Below are 20,615 nucleotides of genomic sequence, written 5' to 3'. Positions count from 1 at the left end.
CCTCCAGTCCCAGGCCCGGAACTGGAACAGCAACCAGCACCAGCAATTGCAACCACATCTTCAAACTCAACGCCAGAGGGTGCCAGTGAGCCAGAACTGGCAGAAGCAACAGTCAGCCATACCCAAAAGGCTCAGCCAGAGCCTGAAATACCCTCAGGTGCACCAGCGGAGAGCGGTTCACCAGCAACGGAAACAACCCCATCACCTACATCGCTTCCAGAGGGACCAAGTCCAAGTCCCCAGTCTGAGGAACAACTGGTAACCCCAGCCTCAAGGGAACAGTTCCAGACTGTGGAGGAAGCAGATGACAGCCTTCAGAAAGCTTGGGCGGCGGCACGGAGCACTCCACCGCCTCTCAGCTCTTCTAATCGATCCCGGTTTGACATAGACCAAGGACTTTTATACAAGGAGATTCTTTCTGGTGGACACCGGGAAGAATGGCAGCCGCAAAAACAGTTAGTGGTTCCAACTAAGTACCGGGGGAAGCTCTTAAGCTTAGCCCATGATCATCCCAGTGGCCATGCTGGGGTGAACAGAACCAAGGACCGGTTGGGGAAGTCCTTCCACTGGGAGGGGATGGGCAAGGACGTTGCCAAGTATGTCCGGTCTTGTGAGGTATGCCAAAGAGTGGGAAAGCCTCAAGACCAGGTCAAGGCCCCTCTCCAGCCACTCCCCATAATTGAGGTCCCATTTCAGCGAGTAGCTGTGGATATTCTGGGCCCTTTCCCAAAAAAGACGCACAGAGGAAAGCAGTACGTACTGACTTTAGTGGACTTTGCTACCCGATGGCCAGAAGCAGTCGCTCTAGGCAACACCAGGGCTAACACTGTGTGCCTGGCCCTAGCAGACATTTTTGCCAGGGTAGGTTGGCCCTCCGACATCCTTACAGATTCAGGATCTAATTTCCTGGCAGGGACCATGAAAGAACTGTGGGAAACTCATGGGGTGAACCACTTGGTTGCCACCCCGTACCACCATCAAACCAATGGCCTGGTGGAAAGGTTTAATGGAACTTTGGGGGCCATGATACGTAAATTCATCAACGAACACTCCAATAATTGGGACCTAGTGTTGCAGCAGTTGCTGTTTGCCTACAGGGCTGTACCACATCCCAGTTTAGGGTTTTCACTGTTTGAACTTGTGTATGGTCACGAGGTTAAGGGGCCATTACAGTTGGTGAAGCAGCAATGGGAGGGGTTTACGCCTTCTCCAGGGACTAACGTTCTGGACTTTGTAAGCAACCTACAAAACACCCTCCGACACTCTTTAGCCCTTGCTAAAGAGAACCTAAAGGATGCTCAGGAAGAGCAAAAGGCCTGGTATGACAGACATACCAGAGAACGTTCCTTCAAGGTAGGAGACCAGGTTATGGTCTTGAAGGCACAACAGGCCCATAAGATGGAAGCATCATGGGAAGGGCCATTCACGGTCCAAGAGCGTCTGGGAACTGTGAACTACCTCATAGCATTTCCCAATTCCTCACTAAAGCCCAGAGTATACCATATTAATTCTCTCAAGCCTTTCTATTCCAGAGACTTACAGGTTTGTCAGTTTACAGTCCAGGGAGATAATGCTGAGTGGCCTGACGGTGTCTACTACGACGGGAAAAAAAGACGGTGGCGTGGAAGAGGTGAACCTCTCAACCACCCTGGAACGTCTGCAGCGGCGACAAATCAAGGAGCTGTGCACTAGCTTCGCCCCATTGTTCTCAGCCACCCCAGGACAGACTGAATGGGCATACCACTCCATTGACACAGGTAATGCTCATCCCATTAGAATCCCACCCTACCGGGTGTCTCCTCATGCCCAAGCTGCTATAGAACGGGAGATCCAGAACATGCTACAGATGGGTATAATCCGCTCATCTACCAGTGCATGGGCATCTCCAGTGGTTCTGGTACCCAAACCAGATGGGGAAATATGCTTTTGCGTGGACTACCGTAAGCTAAATGCGGTAACTCGTCCGGACAACTATCCAATGCCACGCACCGATGAGCTATTGGAGAAGTTGGGACGTACCCAGTTCATCTCTACAATAGACTTAACCAAGGGGTACTGGCAAGTACCGCTAGATGAACCTGCCAAGGAAAGGTCAGCATTCGTCACCCATGCAGGGGGTGTATGAATTTAATGTCCTTCCTTTCGGCCTTCGAAATGCACCCGCCACCTTCCAGAGGCTGGTAGATGGTCTACTAGCAGAACTGGGAGAATATGCAGTTGCCTATCTCGATGATGTGGCCATTTTTTCAGACTCCTGGCCCGAAGACCTACTACACCTGGAAAAGGTTTTTGAGCGCATCAGGCAGGCCGGACTAACTGTTAAGGCCAAAAAGTGTCAAATAGGCCAGAACAGAGTGACTTACCTGGGGCACCAGGTGGGTCGAGGAACCATAAACCCCCTACAGGCCAAGGTGGATGCTATCCAAAAGTGGCCTGTCCCAAAGTCAAAGAAACAGGTTCAATCCTTCTTAGGCTTGGCCGGGTACTACAGGCGATTTGTACCACACTACAGCCAAATCGCTGCCCCACTGACCGACCTGACCATAAAGACCCAGCCAAATGCAGTTAAGTGGACTGATGAGTGTCAAAAGGCCTTTATGCAACTTAAGGCAACGCTCATGTCTGACCCTGTGCTAAGGGCCCCGGACTTTGACAAGCCATTCCTAGTAACCACGGATGCATCTAAGCGTGGTATAGGAGCAGTTCTCATGCAGGAAGCAACGGATCACAACTTCCATCCTGTCGTGTTTCTCAGCAAGAAACTGTCTGAGAGGGAAAGTCACTGGTCAGTCAGTGAAAAGGAATGCTATGCCATTGAGTACGCCCTGGAAAAGCTACGCCCATATGTTTGGGGACGGCGGTTCCAGCTACAACCTGACCATGCTGCGCTAAAGTGGCTTCATACTGCCAAGGGGAACAACAAGAAACTTCTTCGTTGGAGTTTGGCTCTCCAAGATTTTGATTTTGAAATTCAGCACATCTCAGGAGCTTCTAACAAAGTAGCTGATGCACTCTCCCGTGAGAGTTTCCCAGAATCCAGTAGTTAAAAAGTGTTCTTAAAATGTAGAAGTATGTTAGTTATATACTTAGTGGTATATGTAAAGGTGCATGTGTTGTATTAATCTGTTTATTGTAAAGTTCTAGGAGGAAATCGCCGCTAGTGAGCTTCCGCACTGTCTGCAATTTGGGGGGCGTGTCATAAACAGATAGCTAAGGGTTAATGTCTCTTTCACCTGGAAAAGGAGTAACCTGAAACACCTGACCAGAGTGCCCCAAAACACTCTAATTTTTTGGGTGGTGGCAGCTTTACCAGGTCCAAGCTGGTAACTAAGCTTGGAGGTTTTCATGCTAACACACATATTTTGGACGCTAAGGTCCAAATCTGGGAATATGTTATGACAGGAGGGTGCTGGGGGGTGCAGGCACTAAGGATGGAGGCGGTGCATGGGGGCAGCACTGGGGGGTGCGGGCACTGGGGGCGGCGCACCGGGCACTAGGGGATGGGGGCAGCACAGGGGCACTGGGTGGGCGGCGCACCAGGCACTAGAGGCAGGCACTGGGGCGGCACACCAGGCACTAGGGGTGGGCATTGGGATGAGGGTGGCGCAGGGGCACTGGGGATGGGGGTGGCGCACCAGGCACTAGAGGAGGCGCTGGGGGGGTGCGGGCACTAGGGATGGAGGCGGTGCATGGGGGCACTAGGGGAGCTGCTGGGGGGTGCAGACACTGGGGATGGGGGTGGCGCAGAGGCACTGGGCGGGGGGTGCATGGGGCACTAGGGGCGGGCACTGGGGACGGCACACAGGCACTCAGATGGCACTGGGAGGGGGCACTAGGGATGAAGGCGGTGCATGGGGGCACTAGGGGAGCTGCTGGGGGGTGCAGACACTGGGGATGGGGGTGGCGCAGAGGCACTGGGCGGGGGGCGCACGGGGCACTAGGGGCGGGCACTGGGGATGGCACACGGGCACTCGGATGGCACTGGGAGGGGGCACTAGGGGTGAAGGCGGTGCATGGGGGCACAAGAGGCGGCGCAGGTGCACTGGGGATGGCAGTGGCGCACCAGGCACTAGAGGCAGCGCTGGGGGGTGCGGGCACTAAGGATGGAGGCGGTGCATGAGGGGCACTAAGGCAGTGCTGGGGCACTAGGGATGGCGCTGGGGGGTGTGGACTCTAGGAGTGGCACACTGGGCACTTTGGGCGGAGCTGGGGGTGCGGGCACCGGAGATGGGGGCGGCGCAGGGGCACTGGGCGGGGGGCGCACGGGGCACTAGGAGCGGGCACGGGGGGGGCGCAGGGGCACTGGGCGGGGGGCGCACGGGGCACTAGGGGCGGGCACGGGGGCGGCGCAGAGGCACTGGGCGGGGGGCGCACGGGGCACTAGGGGCGGCGCAGGGGCACTGGGCGGGGGGCGCACGGGGCAGGCACTGGGGGCGGCGCAGGGGCACTGGGCGGGGGGCGCACGGGGCACTAGGAGCGGGCACTGGGGGCGGCGCAGGGGCACTGGGCGGGGGGCGCACGGGGCAGGCACTGGGGGCGGCGCAGGGGCACTGGGCGGGGGGGGAAGGGGCACTAGGGGCAGGCACTGGGGGCGGCGCAGGGGCACTGGGCGGGGGGGAAGGGGCACTAGGGGCGGGCACTGGGTGGGGCGGCGCAGGGGCACTAGGGGCGGGCACCGGGGGCGGCGCAGGGGCACTGGGCGGGGGCGCACGGGGCACTAGGGGCGGGCACTTCGAGGGCGCAGGGGCCCTGGGTGGGGCGGCGCAGGGGCACTGGGATGGCGCTGCGAGGTGGCTCTCTCCCAGGACGCTCACAGGAAGAGTCGGATCCGGGCCCGATTCTCCCCGTAGCGGTTGAACGCCAGGCAGGAGCGCGGGGTCCCGCCCTAGCGGGAGGGGGCCCCCAGCGCGAGCCGCGGTTGGATCCCGGCCCCGCGGTCTCACCCGAGTCGGCCGCTCTCCACAGCCAGTTGGATCCGATTTACCTCCTAGCCGACCCGTCCCCCGTCCCCACGCGCTGCCTGTATCACAGCAACCGACCAACCCCGCCCCGCCTGCTCCAGCAGCCAATCATCCACCGCGCTCCTTTCGCTCTCGCGAGATTCTGAAACCCCGCCGCCTCCAACAGCCGGGAAAGCGAGTGAGCGCCGCAACCCCCGCTGAGAATACACAGTTTACCCCACTAAAGGGAGAGGGGGAAGGGCCCGCAGGAATCTCAGCACAGATAGGCGCTGGGAAAGGACATGGCACTGCGCAAGTCCTAACTTGCAAAGGTTTCCGCTCTGGCTCTAATAAGGGCCTACCAATCCCAGCATGCTAAGCGCCGGCTCTAATTTACGTGATCTACTGAGACTACAGCTCCCAGCAATCATCGCGCCCTCTCCGTCCTGGTCTTTCCTCTCTGTCTGGCGCTGCGCATGCCGGGATATGCAGTCTCTACCCCTTCAATGTGATCAATGGCCTTGGGGGCGGCGGCCCGGCACTTGTTGATGACGTTTTCCGGCGGAGGGGAGGGCTCCTGTTGCTGTGTCAGGGTCTCGCCTTACGGTGCCTCCGCTCCCCGCCGGCTTTCCCGGGCTGAGACGAGATTTCCAGCTGCGCGGAGAGCCGCGGCCATGGCGAGCGCGGGCGGCACTTACCAGCTCCGCTGCTCCGTGGTGGGACACGAGCTGGACGTGCGGGGCTTGAGTCACGGCCTGTTCCCGCCGGGCGGCTTCGTGTCTGTGTCCCGGGACCGAACCGCCCGGCTGTGGGCCCCCGACGGGTGAGTGCTGCGGGGACCGGTCTCTTCGGGGGCATGTGGGATGACCAGGCTCCGCTGTCCCCTAGAAGCAGCAGCAGCCGCTTGGGCTCCCTGTGGCCCGCGCCCCCCAGTCCTCTGCTGCGCCGACAGCAGGCATGCGGGGGGACGAATATGAGGATCTCCTTTAAGCCAGCCTCCCCCAGGCTGTAATAGGGGCACCTGTGCCTCCGCCAACCCCAGAACTAGCTCTGACATTTCCTGCTTGGCTCTAAGAGCCAAACTCTTCCCTGACTCCTCACTTTGGGAGTTGGGGGTACGTGTCTCACAGCTGAATTTGGCCCTAAGCGTTCAGAATCTGAGTGCAAAGGAGTATAATCTCTCTGCTCTTTCTGTGGCTGGCGTTAGCTGCTACTTACATGCATGTGTGTCTGTTTAAAAATAGATTACAGCCTTAGCGGCTTGCCCGGTGCTTTTTCTAACCACCTTGTGAATCTCTCAATTTCATAACGACCCTGTGGAGTGAGCAGGCTTGTGGTTGCTCGTTATTAGGGCTTTTTGTGCAGAGTCTGTTCGAATTGGATATCTAGTTGCTCTGTTAGTGATCATTAAGTGTACTCCTTGTGTCTACTTTCTGGGGAATTCAGGGAATGATGCTCTAATAGGTCATTTTATCTCAATAGCTCAGAGTGCTGTATAGATGCTACATTTTTCCATCGCTCTCATAAATGTGTGAATCCTGTTTATAGATGGGCTTACTGAAGCAATAAGAGATAAAAGTGATACTATAAACTTAGTTTTTAAAAATAAAGTCATTCAAGTTTTTGACAGGTCAGTGTTCTGTGAACACAATTTAAAAATTTTAAGATTTTTTTAAAAGGGTATTTCTGCTTTCTTTAGTGTTCACAATGGTCTGTTCAGCAAGTTAGAAACTGAATATACAGATATTGTATGCGTTGACACTGCTTATACACAAAGTACAGTTCAGTGTGCAAAACAAACTGAAAAAGAAAGATAAACCTTTTTGTTGACTGCTTTCAGTTATAAAAATCTTAGGTGTTACAAACAGCTGTACAATTTTGTTTCTAAGTAGCCTTGCCAGGGTCACACTGTGAGTCATTGAATTGAAACTAAGAGAGCAAGTCAGAAATTGAAACTGAGAGCTAATTCCCAGTCCTTTGTTGTAATCAGTAGATGTACTGCTATGTAGTCACGGGTAGGCAACCTATGGCACGTGTCCTGAAGGCGGCACGCAAGCTGATTTTCAGTGACACACACTGACTGGGTCCTGGCCACCAGTCTGATGGGCTTTGCATTTTAATTTAATTTTAAATGAAGCTTCTTAAACATTTAAAAAACCTTATTTACTTTAAATACAACAAGTTTAGTTATATATTATAGACTTATAGAAATAGACCTTCTAAAAATGTTAAAATGTATTACTGGCACGCGAAACCTTAAATTAGAGTGAATAAATGAAGACTAGGCACACAACTTCTGAAAGGTTGCTGACCCTTGATTGCAGTATATACTTGGGGCAACAGCAAAACATATTTCCTACTGTATGCATAGTTTAAAATTATAAAACATATCCTTGATTTAGTGCAGGGGTAGGCAACTTATGGCACGCGTGCCGAAGGTGGCACGTGAGCTGAGTTTCAGTGGCACTCACACTGCCCGGGTCCTGGCCACCGGTCTGGTGGGCTCTGCATTTTAATTTAATTTTAAATTAAGCTTCTTAAACATTTTAAAAACCTTATTTACTTTACATACAACAATAGTTTAGTTATACATTATAGACTTTTATAGAAAGAGACTTTCTAAAAATGTTCAAATATATTACTGGCATGCAAAACCTTAAATTAGAGTGAATAAATGAAGACTCGGCACACCACTTCTGAAAGGTTGCTGACTCCTGATTTAGTGGGTATGCACTTTCTTTTCTAACAGAGAGTGGAAAGAGAAGCAATTAACAAGTTCATCTGAATATTTTGCCAGGAGGCTGTCATATAAAACTGTAATTTGCGTGAGGGAAAGTATAGAGAGCCTGTATTACTGGAGGGATAAACTCTTAAAATTTCCTAAAAACTATATCACAAAGGAGGGAATTGTCCTTTCTTCCAAATGAATATGACAGCTCTTTTTAATTCTCCTCCACTATGTTAGTGATCACAATGTGGGTAATAGCAATATGTCCACTTCAGGAAATTATAGGGGTACAGCGGAAAGGGATCAATGCATAAACTATCATATACAAATTTTTGGCTGCACTTGGGGTTGCTGCAGCCCTTTATTCTTTTACTTTTTGGTGGAGGAGAGGTTTAGCTGACTATTGTGACTTCCACTATTGTGCGTTTTGTGACTTCAACCTACATGTAGCATTTGAGAAGCTGACGGAAGGGGTAGGGGAGGAGATCATGATTGTTATAAGAGAGCCTTTGGAATGTTAACATTTTCACTGATTCCTGTGCATCTGAGACATTCAAGGAGGTAGGAGACCGCTGCATCCAATACCTGGAAAGTTGAGTTTAAAGTTGTTTCAGGTTCAGTACCTGCCAACTTTCATAGTTGGCCAGATTTTTATATTTTGAATTACTGTTTTTCTCAACTAGACTGGCTGTTCAGAGGAAGTCTTGAAACTGTGTACAGAGGGTGGTCAAATATTGTGTAAACAAACCTAAAAATAGAAATATTATTCTCCTTTAATCTCTAATTTATTTTAATATTAGATGTGTCTTCTAGGTTAAAAAAGAAAAACAAAAAACCTTTAGATAGAAGTGTGACTTTTTCATTGACATTCCTTTTAAAATATGACTATTTCAAAGTAAATGTTTTTTGTCCAATTATAGTATAGCTGTGAAAAACCCCGAATCAGAAAGTGGAAGAAAACAGTATTACAGCAGGCACTTTGTAGTTTGAGATGCTTACAGTTGCAACACTGTAATTGTTCAAAACTTCAAAAATCTGTTTTTTAGCTCTTCAGGTTATAGAATCATAGACTTTAAGGCCAGAGGGGACCATTTATGATCGTCTAGTCTGACCTCTTGCGCAATGCAGGTCACAGAATCTCACTCACCCACTCCTGTATTAAACCTCTAACCTATGTCTGAGCTATTGAAGTCCTCAGATTGTGGTTTAAAGACTTCAAGGTGCAGAGAATCCTCCAGCAAGTTACTTGTTCCACACGCTGCAGAGGAAGGCAAAAAAAACCCAGGACCTCTGCCAGTCTGCCCTGGAGGAAAATTCCTTACTGACCCCAAATATGGCAATCAGCTAAACTCTAACCATGTGGGCAAAACTCACCAGCCAGAGTCCCAGGAAAGAATTCTCTGTAGTAACTCAGATCCCACCCCATCTAACATCCCATCACAGGCCATTGGGCATATTTACCGCTAATAGTCAAAGATCAATTAATTGTCAGAATTAGGCTATCCCATCATACCATCCCCTCCATAAGCTTACCAAGCTTTGTCATGAAGCCAGATATGTCTTTTGTCCCCATTGCTCCCCTTGGAAGGCTGTTCCAGAACTTCGCTCCTCTGATGGTTAGAAACCTTTGTCTAATTTCAAGTCTGAACTTCCTGATGGCCAGTTTATATCCATTTGTTCTTGTGTCTGCACTGGTACTGAGCTTAAATAATTCCTCTCCTTCCCTGGTATTTATTCTTCTGATATATTTATAGAGAGCAATCATATCTCCCTTCAGCCTTCTTTTGGTTAGGCTAAACAAGCCAAGCTTTTTGAGTCTCCTTTCATAAAACAGTTTTTCCATTCCTCTGATCATCCTAGTAGCCTTTCTCTGTGCCTGTTCCAGTTTGAATTCATCCTTCTTAAACATGGGAGACCAGAACAGCACACAGTATTCCAGATGAGGTCTCTCCAGTGCCTTGTATAATGGTACTAATACCTCACCTGATGCATCCCAAGACCACATTAGCCTTTTTCATGGCCATATTACATTGGCTGCTCATAATCCTGTGATCAACCAATACTCCGAGGTCCTTCTCCTCTTCCGTTACTTCCAGCTGATGCATCCCCAGCTTATAACAAACATTCTTGTTATTAATCCCCAAATGCATGACCTTGCACTTTTCACTATTAAATTTCATCCAATTACTATTACTCTGGTTTACAAGGTTATACAAATCTTCTCTGTATTGGCAATATCTTCCAGCTTTGTGTCATCCGCAAACTTTATTAGCCCATTCCCACTTTTTGTGCCAAGGTCAGTAATAAAAAGATTAAATAAGATTGGTCCCCAAACTGATCCCCGAGGAACTCCATTAGTAACCTCCTTCTAGCCTGACAGTTCACCTTTCAGTACGACCCGCTGTAGTCTCCCCTTAACCAGTTTCTTACCCACCTTTTTCCAGTTTAGCTTATAATTCCCCATGTGGAACCATATTAAAATCCTTACTGAAATCAAGGTAAATTAGATTCACTGTTTCCTTTGTCTAAAAAAACTTACTTTCTCAAGGAGATCAGGTTGGTTTGGCACGATCTATCTTTTGTAAAACTGTGTTGTATTTTGTCCCAATTACCATTGACCTCAATGTCCTTAACTACTTAGTCCTTCCAATTTTTTCCAAGACCTTGCATACTACAGATGTCAAACTAACAGGCCTGTAGTTACCCAGATCACTTTTTTTCCCTTTCTTAAAAATAGGAACTATGTTAGCAATTCTCCAATCATATGGTACAACCCCTGAATTTACAGATTCATTAAAAATTCTTGTAGTCTTCAAGCCCTCACCTGTGCTCATACATGGTTATAAAGGTATATACTTAATCATGCTTAAACATGAGTATGAAAGTGCATACTTAGGCCTTGATCCAGCAAAAGACTTTGTTCAGGCAGTCCCTCGTTGAAGCCACTTGTCCTTCACATTGGGGAGGGGGAGAGGAAAAAGAAAGAGGAGGAGGTTTGTTGCCCATGCACAGCCAATTACAGGGTTGGGGCCTTAGTCTGCAGTAGTAACAGACAGCTTTTTGCCAGCTGGCACAAGTCTTCTAATGACACAAGCATAAATAACTTGCTGATTGATGTCTTATTAGTTATAGAAGAATAATCTTTTCTTAAAAAAATAAAAAAAAACCTTGAAAATTCAAAACAGAACTGTTAATGCAACATAAAAGTTGTATGATGCATTACAGAAATCTTGACTTGCGATCACAAGGTATTTTAGATACTAGATTAAAATATTGAATTATTTGATAGATTATATTATTACATGAAAGATTTGCTTTTCTTAGGCTTGTCTCAGGAAGCCTATATTATTGTTAAATGTAACCAGATGGGTTATGGAAACAATTTAAACCCACACTCTGACTATAATAAGGGAAACTGATGTAAAATAAAATGAAGGGGATATTACAAAATGAATCTTAAAAAGCTAACTGCATGTGTAGGAAGGGAAACACACAAATTATTGAAAAGTAGTAAACTTCCCATTTGCAGCATGGGCCTTAATAAGTATTAAATAGAATGGAAGAAAAAATCTGATTTTGGAGGGAACTTGTAAACATTTGTCAGTGCTAAGTGGCAATCAGTAAGATTTTAAGAAATATAATCAAGTTAACTTTATTTCTGAATTTATTAATCTCAATTTCTGTAGCTATTTAAGTCATTTAGGATTTTATCTTCTGCTTGTGTAAACGCTTCTCAGTACTTTTAAAAAATATACATCGGATTCAGTAAAATATTTGACATTCAAAAATCTTTATCAAGAAAAATCCTTCTGTTCTGTGTGTAATATTATAGAAGTAGTGGCTTTACTTCTTGACTCCTTTAGGCTATTTGTAAATAAATAAATATTATTAAATATTTTTTTCTCTCTCTCTCTCTCTCTCTCAAAAATAACTAAATAAATAAATAAAGATCAGTCCAAGAGGTTTTGAATATAAAGTGCATTCTGTAGCTTAAATTAAATTGTTTTATTTTATTATTCTGTAAATGTAAATGTATTGATCTATATGTCTGTTTAGTCCTAACAGGGGGTTTACTGAAATGCATTGTATGAGAGGCCACTCCAATTTTGTATCTTGTGTATGCATCATACCTTCAAGTGACATCTATCCTCGTGGGCTAATTGCAACAGGTGGAAATGACCATAATATTTGCATCTTCACACTGGACAACACAGCTCCACTCTATGTCCTTAAGGGTCACAAAAACACTGGTAAGTTTAGGTCTTGTTTTGTAATTCCCCTTGCAAAAACTGGAACTAATGCAAATTGTTTTTAACTTGGTTAAAATAAAATATGGCTCATAAAATGTGGCTTTTGTAAGACTTAGAATTCTTTAGTATTTTTCCATGAGGAATTACTTCCAAATATGGCTATCGGCAGGTTTTGTATAATCCAGATTCTTGATAAACTAGTCACAGTAACTCTCATGTTTTCAACAGAGCAAGGCATAGCTATCATAATGTATAATTATTTATGTGGATTAATAATATTTGTGTTGTGGCATCACCTAGGAGCCTCAGTATTGAAGTAGGGCCCCACTTGGGACTTGACAAGCTGTTAAAAAACCATGAGCCCTGCTCCAAACTTGACTGTCCAGGGAACAAAGAAAGTTGGCCCTGGGATTGTGGAATACTTTTGAAAGACTCCAAGAGCATGAGTCAAATGGGGCTGCATCTACACTGCAAAGCATTAGGGCTTGATTCTTGGGTCCAGGCCCTGGCTTAGAGTGATTTGTGTGTAGATAGAAGGGGGGTTGGCCTTGAGCCTGAGTTCAAACCCTGGACTTACATTGCAGTGTAGACATATCCTCATGCCCGTAGCTGACCTGTGTCAGCTGATTTGGGCTTGAAGAGTTTGGGTTGCGGGGCTATAAAATTTCAGTGTAGATGTTTGGGGACCCACCCCCTCGCAGTGCCAGCCAGACGTGTTTTGCTGCTGTGTTTTTTCTCCCTGACTCCAGTATGAGAGAGACTTGTTTGTGCTTAATTGAGAGTCAGCTCCCTGACATCTCCAGTCTGTTACCTACCCAATTAATCTCTGGGCTATGCAAACACTTATGTTGCCTTGGAGGTTAACAGTAGGTATACCCCAGACCAGACATGGGCAAACTATGGCCCACGGGCCACATCTGGCCCATGGGACCGTCCTGCCCAGCTCCTGAGCTCGCGGCTGAGGAGCCTAGCTCCTGGCCCTCCCCTGCTTTCCGCCGTCCCCTGCAGCCACGCTGCCGTGCGGGCCGCACTCTGGCCTGCTGCTCCCACTGGGCAGTGTGGGGAGCGCATCTGGCTCTGGCTGGGTGTCACGGCTGCAAGCTCCTGCTGCTGTTAAGGTGGCGAGGAGTCCTAGGGGGCAGTCAGGGAGGAGGGGGTAGTTGGATGGGGTGGAGGTTCTGAGGGTGGTGGTCAGGGGATGAGGAACAGGGAGGGTTGAGAATGGGAGTCCAGGGGGGCCTGTCGGGGGTGGGGATGTGGATAGGGGTCGGGGTAGTCAGGGGACAGGGAGCAGGGGGATTGGATATGGGGCGGGGGTTCCAGGAGGGGACGGTCAGGGGACAAGGAGCAGGGGGGGTTGGATGGGTTGGAGGTTCTGAGGGGAGCAGTCAGGGGGCAAGAAGTGGGAGGGGGCGGATAGGGGGTGGCAGCCAGGCTGTTTTGGGGAGTCACAGCTTTCCTTACGTGGCCCTCCATACAGTTGCGCAACCCCGATGTGGCCCTTGAGCCAAAAAGTTTGCCCACCCCTGTCCCAGACCCAAGACTTTGAAGCGTTCCCCTGTTGTGTTCTGGCCCTTATCCACTCCTGCTAATACCAGGTATGCTGTCCCCAAGTGTACAGTAGATACATCAGCTTGAATGATTTGACTTGGGATCAGTTCCTTGTGCAATACCAAAGCACTGAGATCTACTTGAAAACAATCCTAAATTTATCGTCAAAAATCAAGATTTAAGACATACAGTAGAAACTCTGAGTTAAGAACTGACCAGTTAATCACACACCTCATTTGGAACCGGAAGTACACAATCAGGCAGCAGCAGAGACACTCTCTTCCCCGCCCCCCCTCCCCAAATATCCAGTACTGATTTAAATGTAAACTACTACAAAAAAGGAATGGGGGAGGAGAACCATTTTTCTTCTGCATAGTAAAGTTTCAAAGCTGTATTAAGTCAATCTTCAGTTGCAAATTTTTGAAAGAACAACTATAATATTTTGTTCAGAGTTATGAACAGCCTCCGTTCTTGAGGTATTCATAATGCAGCAGTTCTACTTTAATGAGTAAGGATAATGAAACCAGAAGGGTTACATATAAAATCAAATCAATACATTCTTTGTAGAGGCTAAACTTAACAGACTAACCTCCTGTCTAGAGCCTTTTTGCCACCCCAGCTCCCCCCACTTCCTTTTTCCCCCCCATGTCCTTTTGCAGCGTCTCCTACCAAGTTTGGTTGAGATTCCATTTCATAAATGTAAATGTGTTGTTCGTTTACTTCCTGCTGTGGTTCAGTCTCTAGTGTATTGCCTCCCTGTTGACTTCATATGTAAATTGAGTTTTGCATTGTATTGGCTTACTGTGCTTAACTTATGTGTGAACCGAGACAGGTGAATATACAGCCTTTTGTCTGGCAGAAACCTGTTTGTGAGCTCTGTCTAGATTCAGACTTTAGGAACATATTTTCATTATACATCTATTTCACAATGACATTAATTATCAGTGTGATGCTTGCTTTCATTTAAGCTCTTACATTACATCATTTGTGGATAAATACCACGAAAGCTGTGTGCTAGGTGTAGTAAGTCAGTCATGCCTGCTAGGAGTTGCTGTTACAGAACAATGTACCATTTGCCAGCCGGCTCCAGTGGTCCTCTGTGTCACAGAGATATCCTCTGAAGAATTTAGTTCTAGTTAGTACTGTGACTGAAGGAATGCTAAATTCCCTTTCCAAAGTAGAAGAGGAAAGGACCAAAAGCTTGCCCTGGAAACAACTTTAAAGATTACCTTCCATGAATATGTGCTGCTAACGTAAGAAAAATCTCCTTCCATATGTTACTGGAATAAGAAAGGGGCAGAGGACAGGAATGTGTCAATGCTGATTTGAATGTTTTTTCCAGTTTGCAGCCTTTCATCTGGGAAATTTGGCACATTGCTTAGTGGCTCATGGGATACCACAGCTAAAGTCTGGCTGAATGACAAGTGCATGATGACATTACAGGTATAGTAGTTCTTCATGAGTATATCAAATAATGAATAATTGAACAGCTTTGTAAATTCAATTGTTCTCTAGCTATTCTAACACTGTTCTTGTTCACAGGGTCACACAGCTGCAGTATGGGCAGTGAAGATACTGCCTGAGCAGGGATTAATGTTGACTGGTTCAGCTGACAAAAGTATTAAACTATGGAAAGCAGGCAGATGCGAGAGAACATTCAATGGTAAGTGTTTGGGTAAAATTAAGAGTATTTTCTAATCTGACATCTTTATAAATCAACTTCCTGTTTGTGAAAATGTAGTGGATTCAAGTAACTTACTATTTAGACCAAGATCTTCATAAGTGGCTAGTGGTTTTTGAGTACCCAGCTTGAGACACGTTAGAGGCCTGATTTTCAGAAAGTGCTCAGCAAAAGATTTTTTTTTATTGCTGGTTCTTTATTAAATATTAGTTTCTAGGATAAAGAAATGAGATTGCAAAATAAGGTATTGATATGTTAAGCTGCTGCTGAACGCAATATTTGGTTGTTCATAAAACCTTTTCCTTTCCTTTATAAAGGACACGAAGATTGTGTGAGAGGTTTAGCGATTTTAAGTGACACAGAATTTCTTTCCTGTGCTAATGATGCCAGTATTCGAAGGTGGCAGATCTCGGGCGAGTGTCTTCAAATTTATTACGGACATACAAATTATATATACAGCATATCTGTCTTCCCTCATTGTAAAGGTAAGACTTTTCTTCCGAAGTAAAATAGCTTTTCAAAATGAATGGTAGTTCTGGTACCATTATATAATCTGAGTTCTTTCATCAGCGTTCTATTTTCTGTATTTTTTCAGTTTGGACAGTAAACATGTCACTGCAGGAGAAATGTTGTTGAACATCTGGGTTCAAAACTGTTCAGAAAATAGATTTGAGCCAAAAGGTCCTGGGAATTGGGTGAAATCCTGCCTGCTGAAGTCAATGGCAGAACTCCCATTGACTTCAACAAGGCCAGGATTTCAGTCCGGGTTGCCATTTGCCTATCAGTACCATAGCATAGTGCAAAAATGATACTTATACATAGCAATAGTCTTAGAGACAATACTTAATATTCCTATAGCAACTTGTGCAGAAGGGTCTCAGAGCATACTGCAAATGTTAATTATGTAATCTTCACTACATATCTGAGAGTTAGATGTGACAACAGAGGCTCAGGACTGTGATTTGTCCAAGGTTACAGAAGTTGATTCTCAGGTTTGTGTGTTAATCAGAAGATCTTTATATGATCTATAGAATATGTTTGCACACTTGATGAAAACTAAAGCTCCAAAAGCACTGTAACGGAGCACGGGACCCCGGGGGTGCATGCACATATCTCAGTGCACTTGTTACAGTCCTTGTACCCTTTAAAACTGGCAGATGTAGTAGTAGGTCACATGTTTCTCCTAGTTTGTGCACTCAACAGTAAATAGCATTTGAGGTTTGCTGCCTCTTAGACAGAGGGGCAGATGGGAGAGGCCCAGGGTTCGGGAAAGACCTAGGAGGGGACTTTCTTGCACCTGTAAGGCCTTCAAAGGGGACAACTGCAGGAGCCAGCTGGCGGAAAGCCTCCGCTAGGGAGGGCTGTGAAGACTGAAGTCTTGCAGACCCCAGGGAAGATAATGCCTTGCTGGTGATGAGACTGTATTGTTTTTTTTTAAGCTTTATTAATAAAGCCCTGAGAAGGGAACTGGAACTGTGCTTTTGTTTAGAGTATAATTTCACCTTCTCCTTCTAGTGGATCAGCCCACCAGTTTACACACTTGAGCACTTTTTTTCAGAAAGAAGGATGAGTAATGACTATTTTATCCTTCTTTCCCTGTAGACCTCTTTAAGGAGATGCAAGAAGCATTTAATTGTAAAGTATTTACTTGCAGGAAGCTACTTTGTACCTTTTATCTTTGTTTTTATATTAAACTTCTGTATGTTCTGTCTTTTCAGATTTTGTAACCACTGGAGAGGACAGATCACTTAGGATCTGGAAACGAGGGGAATGTGCTCAGATAATCAGATTTCCAGCTCAGTCTGTTTGGAGCTGCTGTGTGTTAGACAACGGTGACATCGTGGTTGGTGCAAGGTATCCAGACTTCACTCTGTCTGCATAATATGTAGTGAGCTAAATTTGCAAAACACTTTGTCAAACTGATTATATGCATCGTTGTGTGTGGGAGAAGTGCCTTGCTCCGGGATAAAATTTCTTATTTTGATGGAGGTTTTATATTTTCTTAGTTTCATAGAACACTTTTACTATTCTGAGAACATCAGAAGAAATAGTACCTTGGAAATGTGGCTGGTTTTTAAAGTTCAGTACTATGGATAGGCTAGCAGTTATTCTGTACCAAAGTCATTTGATAGGAGTATTCTGCCTCAAGGCACCTCTACTCTGTCTGCTTATTTTTTTGTGATAGAATGAGAGCATGAGAACCGTATCTTTTATATAGCAGATACTGGTTTTTAGCCTATTAAAATTAACAAATGACATAAATTCATATTAGAAATAACTTTATCCCGTACCAGGAACATAACCACTTTGACATATTAGATGATGGAGATTACATTTTCAAATGTGTTGTATTTCTCTTCATTCAGTGATGGGATTATCAGAGTATTTACAGAGTCTTTGGAGCGCACAGCAAGTGCTGAGGAGATTCAAGCTTTTGAAAATGAACTTTCCCAGTCAACTATTGACCCCAGCACTAGTGATTTAGGAGACATTAATGCTGATGATCTTCCTGGAAGAGAACATCTAAAAGAACCTGGTAATTTCTTCAGTTTCTGTTTCATTAAAACACAACAATAAAGCTCTGTTTTGTAGCATCAGGAGCTTCATCTCTCCTGGGGATGGAGCAGGTTTTGTTGATCACTTAAATTGTGTTCTTTAACAATAAAAATTTCATTCTTCTGTGTTCACTGGTGTTATGGAGACTTTGTTATGCCTCTAATAAAAGATTTTGTTTCTGAGGATTTAACTGATATTCTTCTATCACTTCATAGAAATAGAACAGATTACATTTATGATGACCCTTTAATGGCTTTATTATGCAACAGTGCAGCAGTTTTTGTTTAACAATGTGATTCAGTAAGGGACAACTTGATACGGCATTGTTTTCCTAAAAAAGAAAAAATAGTTACAAAACAAACGTAACACTTTCAAACTATGAATGTTGAAATAGAACTGATGTTGTCTTAACTGCATCAAAATTTAGTCTTAAATTTACTTACTTCAAAATGAAGATCCCTATAAGAAAAGAATGGAGCCAAGTGAAATGAAAGGAAGCAGTGATAATTTAGATAGCTCTTAAGCAGGAAGATGTGAACAAACACATCTACCCGCACCACACCCCACCCCAGTCAGGAAGTAAAAACGTGAGCCAAATTTGAAGGTTGTTTTTTTTTAACTTGGAAACATTCTTATTTCTCATTGGAAGCTTCTTCACTATCTTAGTTCTCTCTAGCTATGCAATTTTTTTTTAATTTTTATTTATTTATTTCAAGGAACAAGAGAGGGGCAGACACGACTAATTAGAGATAATGGGAAAGTTGAAGCCTATCAGTGGAGTGTTAGTGAAGGGAGGTGGATCAAGATTGGTGAAGTGGTTGGATCATCTGGAGCCACACAGCAAACATCTGGAAGGGTCTTATTTGAAGGAAAGGTATGTAAAGTTTTTTTTCTTAGATCATTGTATTGATGTTCTAGTAACTCTTCATACAAAAAACCTCACATTACTCCAGTCATTATTTGGAATAAACTCTTAAATAAGTTAAGTACTTGTCATTACTTCATTATAGATCCTAGGTCTAACAAACTTCTCTTATTTAGAACCAGAAATGTTAGTTACTGTACTTATCTACAGTGTATACCTTAATATTTCTGAAATACATTTGCTGGCGTCAACTAGCTGATGTGGAAAACTGTATAAACTCTAAGCAGTGTTTAATTTACTATTTGGGATTGAGTTCTTGTGCATTTATTGCTTATTGCTAATGCCTCATTAGATTTTGATTATCCTGTGGCCTGCTTTTCAGTACCTGCAATTTCTGTTGACTTCAATGGGAGTTGTAGTTGTATGTCTGAAAAAGTCACTAGTTTGTCATGCTACATATGTACACATACATTCAAGACTGCATTTTATAGTGCGTCTGATCTATTCTAACCTCTGCAGCCTTTGTAGAGGGCCAGACTTGTTCATGAGAATTGATGTGATATGTCTGCTTAATTATTTTTAGTGTTAGTTTGTCTCTAAAAGTCACACACACGGAAGTGTGATTTCAGTTTTCCTATTCTTTGACCCTTTCAAAAGGAACATCTCTGCACTCTATGGGAAACCATCACTTCCATTCATGGTAAAACTTGCTAATTTAGCCCACACTTGTGTTTTAACTGTGTCCAGTATTTTCTAAAATAAAACATTTAGACAAGCAGCCAGCATAGGAGAGTACTATATTTTACAGTTTAATGAAATCTGATAACAAGGATATTCATGTTCTCAAAACCAGAAATCTTAATCTGGCATCATTTGCCTGTACTGTTCTTACAGTCCACATTTGATGTGTCTGTAGATAAATATGTGATGACACCCCTTTGACTTATTTCCATTTTTACTTCCACTTAAAGGAATATGATTATGTTTTCACTATTGATGTGAATGAAAATGGGCCTTCCTACAAATTGCCATATAACATCAGTGATGATCCCTGGCTGACTGCATACAATTTCCTGCAGAAGAATGATTTAAATTCCATGTTTCTGGATCAGGTGGCCAAGTTTATTATAGACAACACCAAAGGGCAAATGCTGGGGAATACAGACACTGGATTTTCAGATCCCTTTACAGGTAAAGGGGAAAAATTAACTATCACTGGTGCACACTTTAAGATCTCAAATGTTAATATCTTTCTGAATTAAAACTGCAAACTGTAAGGTGCCTGTTCTTTTCTGTCTGGAGCATACAACATATTTTTATATAGTTGGCACATTGACAAATATGGAACAGCAGTTTAGCAGAATGCCGGGAAAGCATTCTGTTTATTACCATGCAAATATGATCCCACTAAGCTTCCAAATTCAATTTCCAATACTTGTATAGCAAGACACTGATTTACCGTGGGGCTTTGCCTGATCTAGCTTCTGATTGACTTGAATTGACTTCCACTATATTTTGTTTAATTGTTACTAATTTAACTGCTGTGTTGGGTTTGCAATTTTTGTTAAACTGAATCTTCAACAAAAAATTAGTCACTTACTCTTCAATTTCCTTTTTATAATCAGTAATAGGAACAAAGCTTTTCAAGGCAGCATATCCCTTTTTTTTTTTTTTTTTTTTTTTTTTTTTTTTTAAACCTTAAATTAAAAAGCTCTCAGGAATCTTAGTACAAATTTTTTTTTTTACTTAGTGCTTTTAAAAAAAAGTCTGACTAGAAATACTTTTTTATATTTCAGTTACAAGTTCTATTGAGATTGAAACATTACCCTGCAATGTGTTACTTCAGCATTTTGCTAGTTTATGAAAATCAAATGCAACTGATTATGAACTGTTGAAATAACTAGTAAGAACATACACATGCAATTAATTCCTTGGGGAAGAATGGAGAGGAACCTTGCTTGATAGATATTAGTGTTTCTGTTTACTTAAACCTGAAGGAAAGCTCTTTGTAAGCACTAAAGCTTGTCTTTTACCAAAAGAGGTT

General features: G+C 44.6%; 2 protein-coding genes across 4 annotated transcripts in view; one reads left to right on the top strand and one right to left on the bottom strand.

Annotated features, from left to right (window-relative positions):
• IFT74 (intraflagellar transport 74) overlaps positions 1 to 5,045 on the bottom strand; it is a 70,764-nt gene extending 65,719 nt beyond the window's left edge. For 2 of the 3 annotated variants that reach the window (XM_050943113.1, XM_050943115.1), the window contains exon 1: positions 4,944 to 5,004. The gene's annotated coding sequence lies outside the window, so the exon portion shown is untranslated. Of the gene's footprint in view, positions 1 to 4,943 lie in introns of all 3 variants that reach the window. The other variant, XM_050943114.1, reaches the window with a different exon arrangement.
• Positions 5,046 to 5,416: 371 nt separating this feature from the next.
• The window catches only part of PLAA (phospholipase A2 activating protein), a 28,153-nt gene continuing 12,954 nt past the window's right edge, over positions 5,417 to 20,615 (top strand). The window contains 9 exon segments of the mRNA XM_050943069.1: positions 5,417 to 5,763; positions 11,725 to 11,918; positions 14,812 to 14,912; positions 15,012 to 15,132; positions 15,468 to 15,635; positions 16,869 to 17,004; positions 17,517 to 17,686; positions 18,423 to 18,580; positions 19,543 to 19,762. Of these exon segments, the coding sequence (XP_050799026.1) occupies positions 5,417 to 5,763; positions 11,725 to 11,918; positions 14,812 to 14,912; positions 15,012 to 15,132; positions 15,468 to 15,635; positions 16,869 to 17,004; positions 17,517 to 17,686; positions 18,423 to 18,580; positions 19,543 to 19,762 (1,615 nt within the window).

This window comes from Gopherus flavomarginatus, chromosome 3 (assembly GCF_025201925.1).
Source record: "Gopherus flavomarginatus isolate rGopFla2 chromosome 3, rGopFla2.mat.asm, whole genome shotgun sequence".
NCBI classification, from domain to species: Eukaryota; Metazoa; Chordata; order Testudines; family Testudinidae; genus Gopherus; species Gopherus flavomarginatus.
Note: the sequence above shows the minus strand (reverse complement) of the source record. Positions and strands in the feature narration are given on the sequence as shown.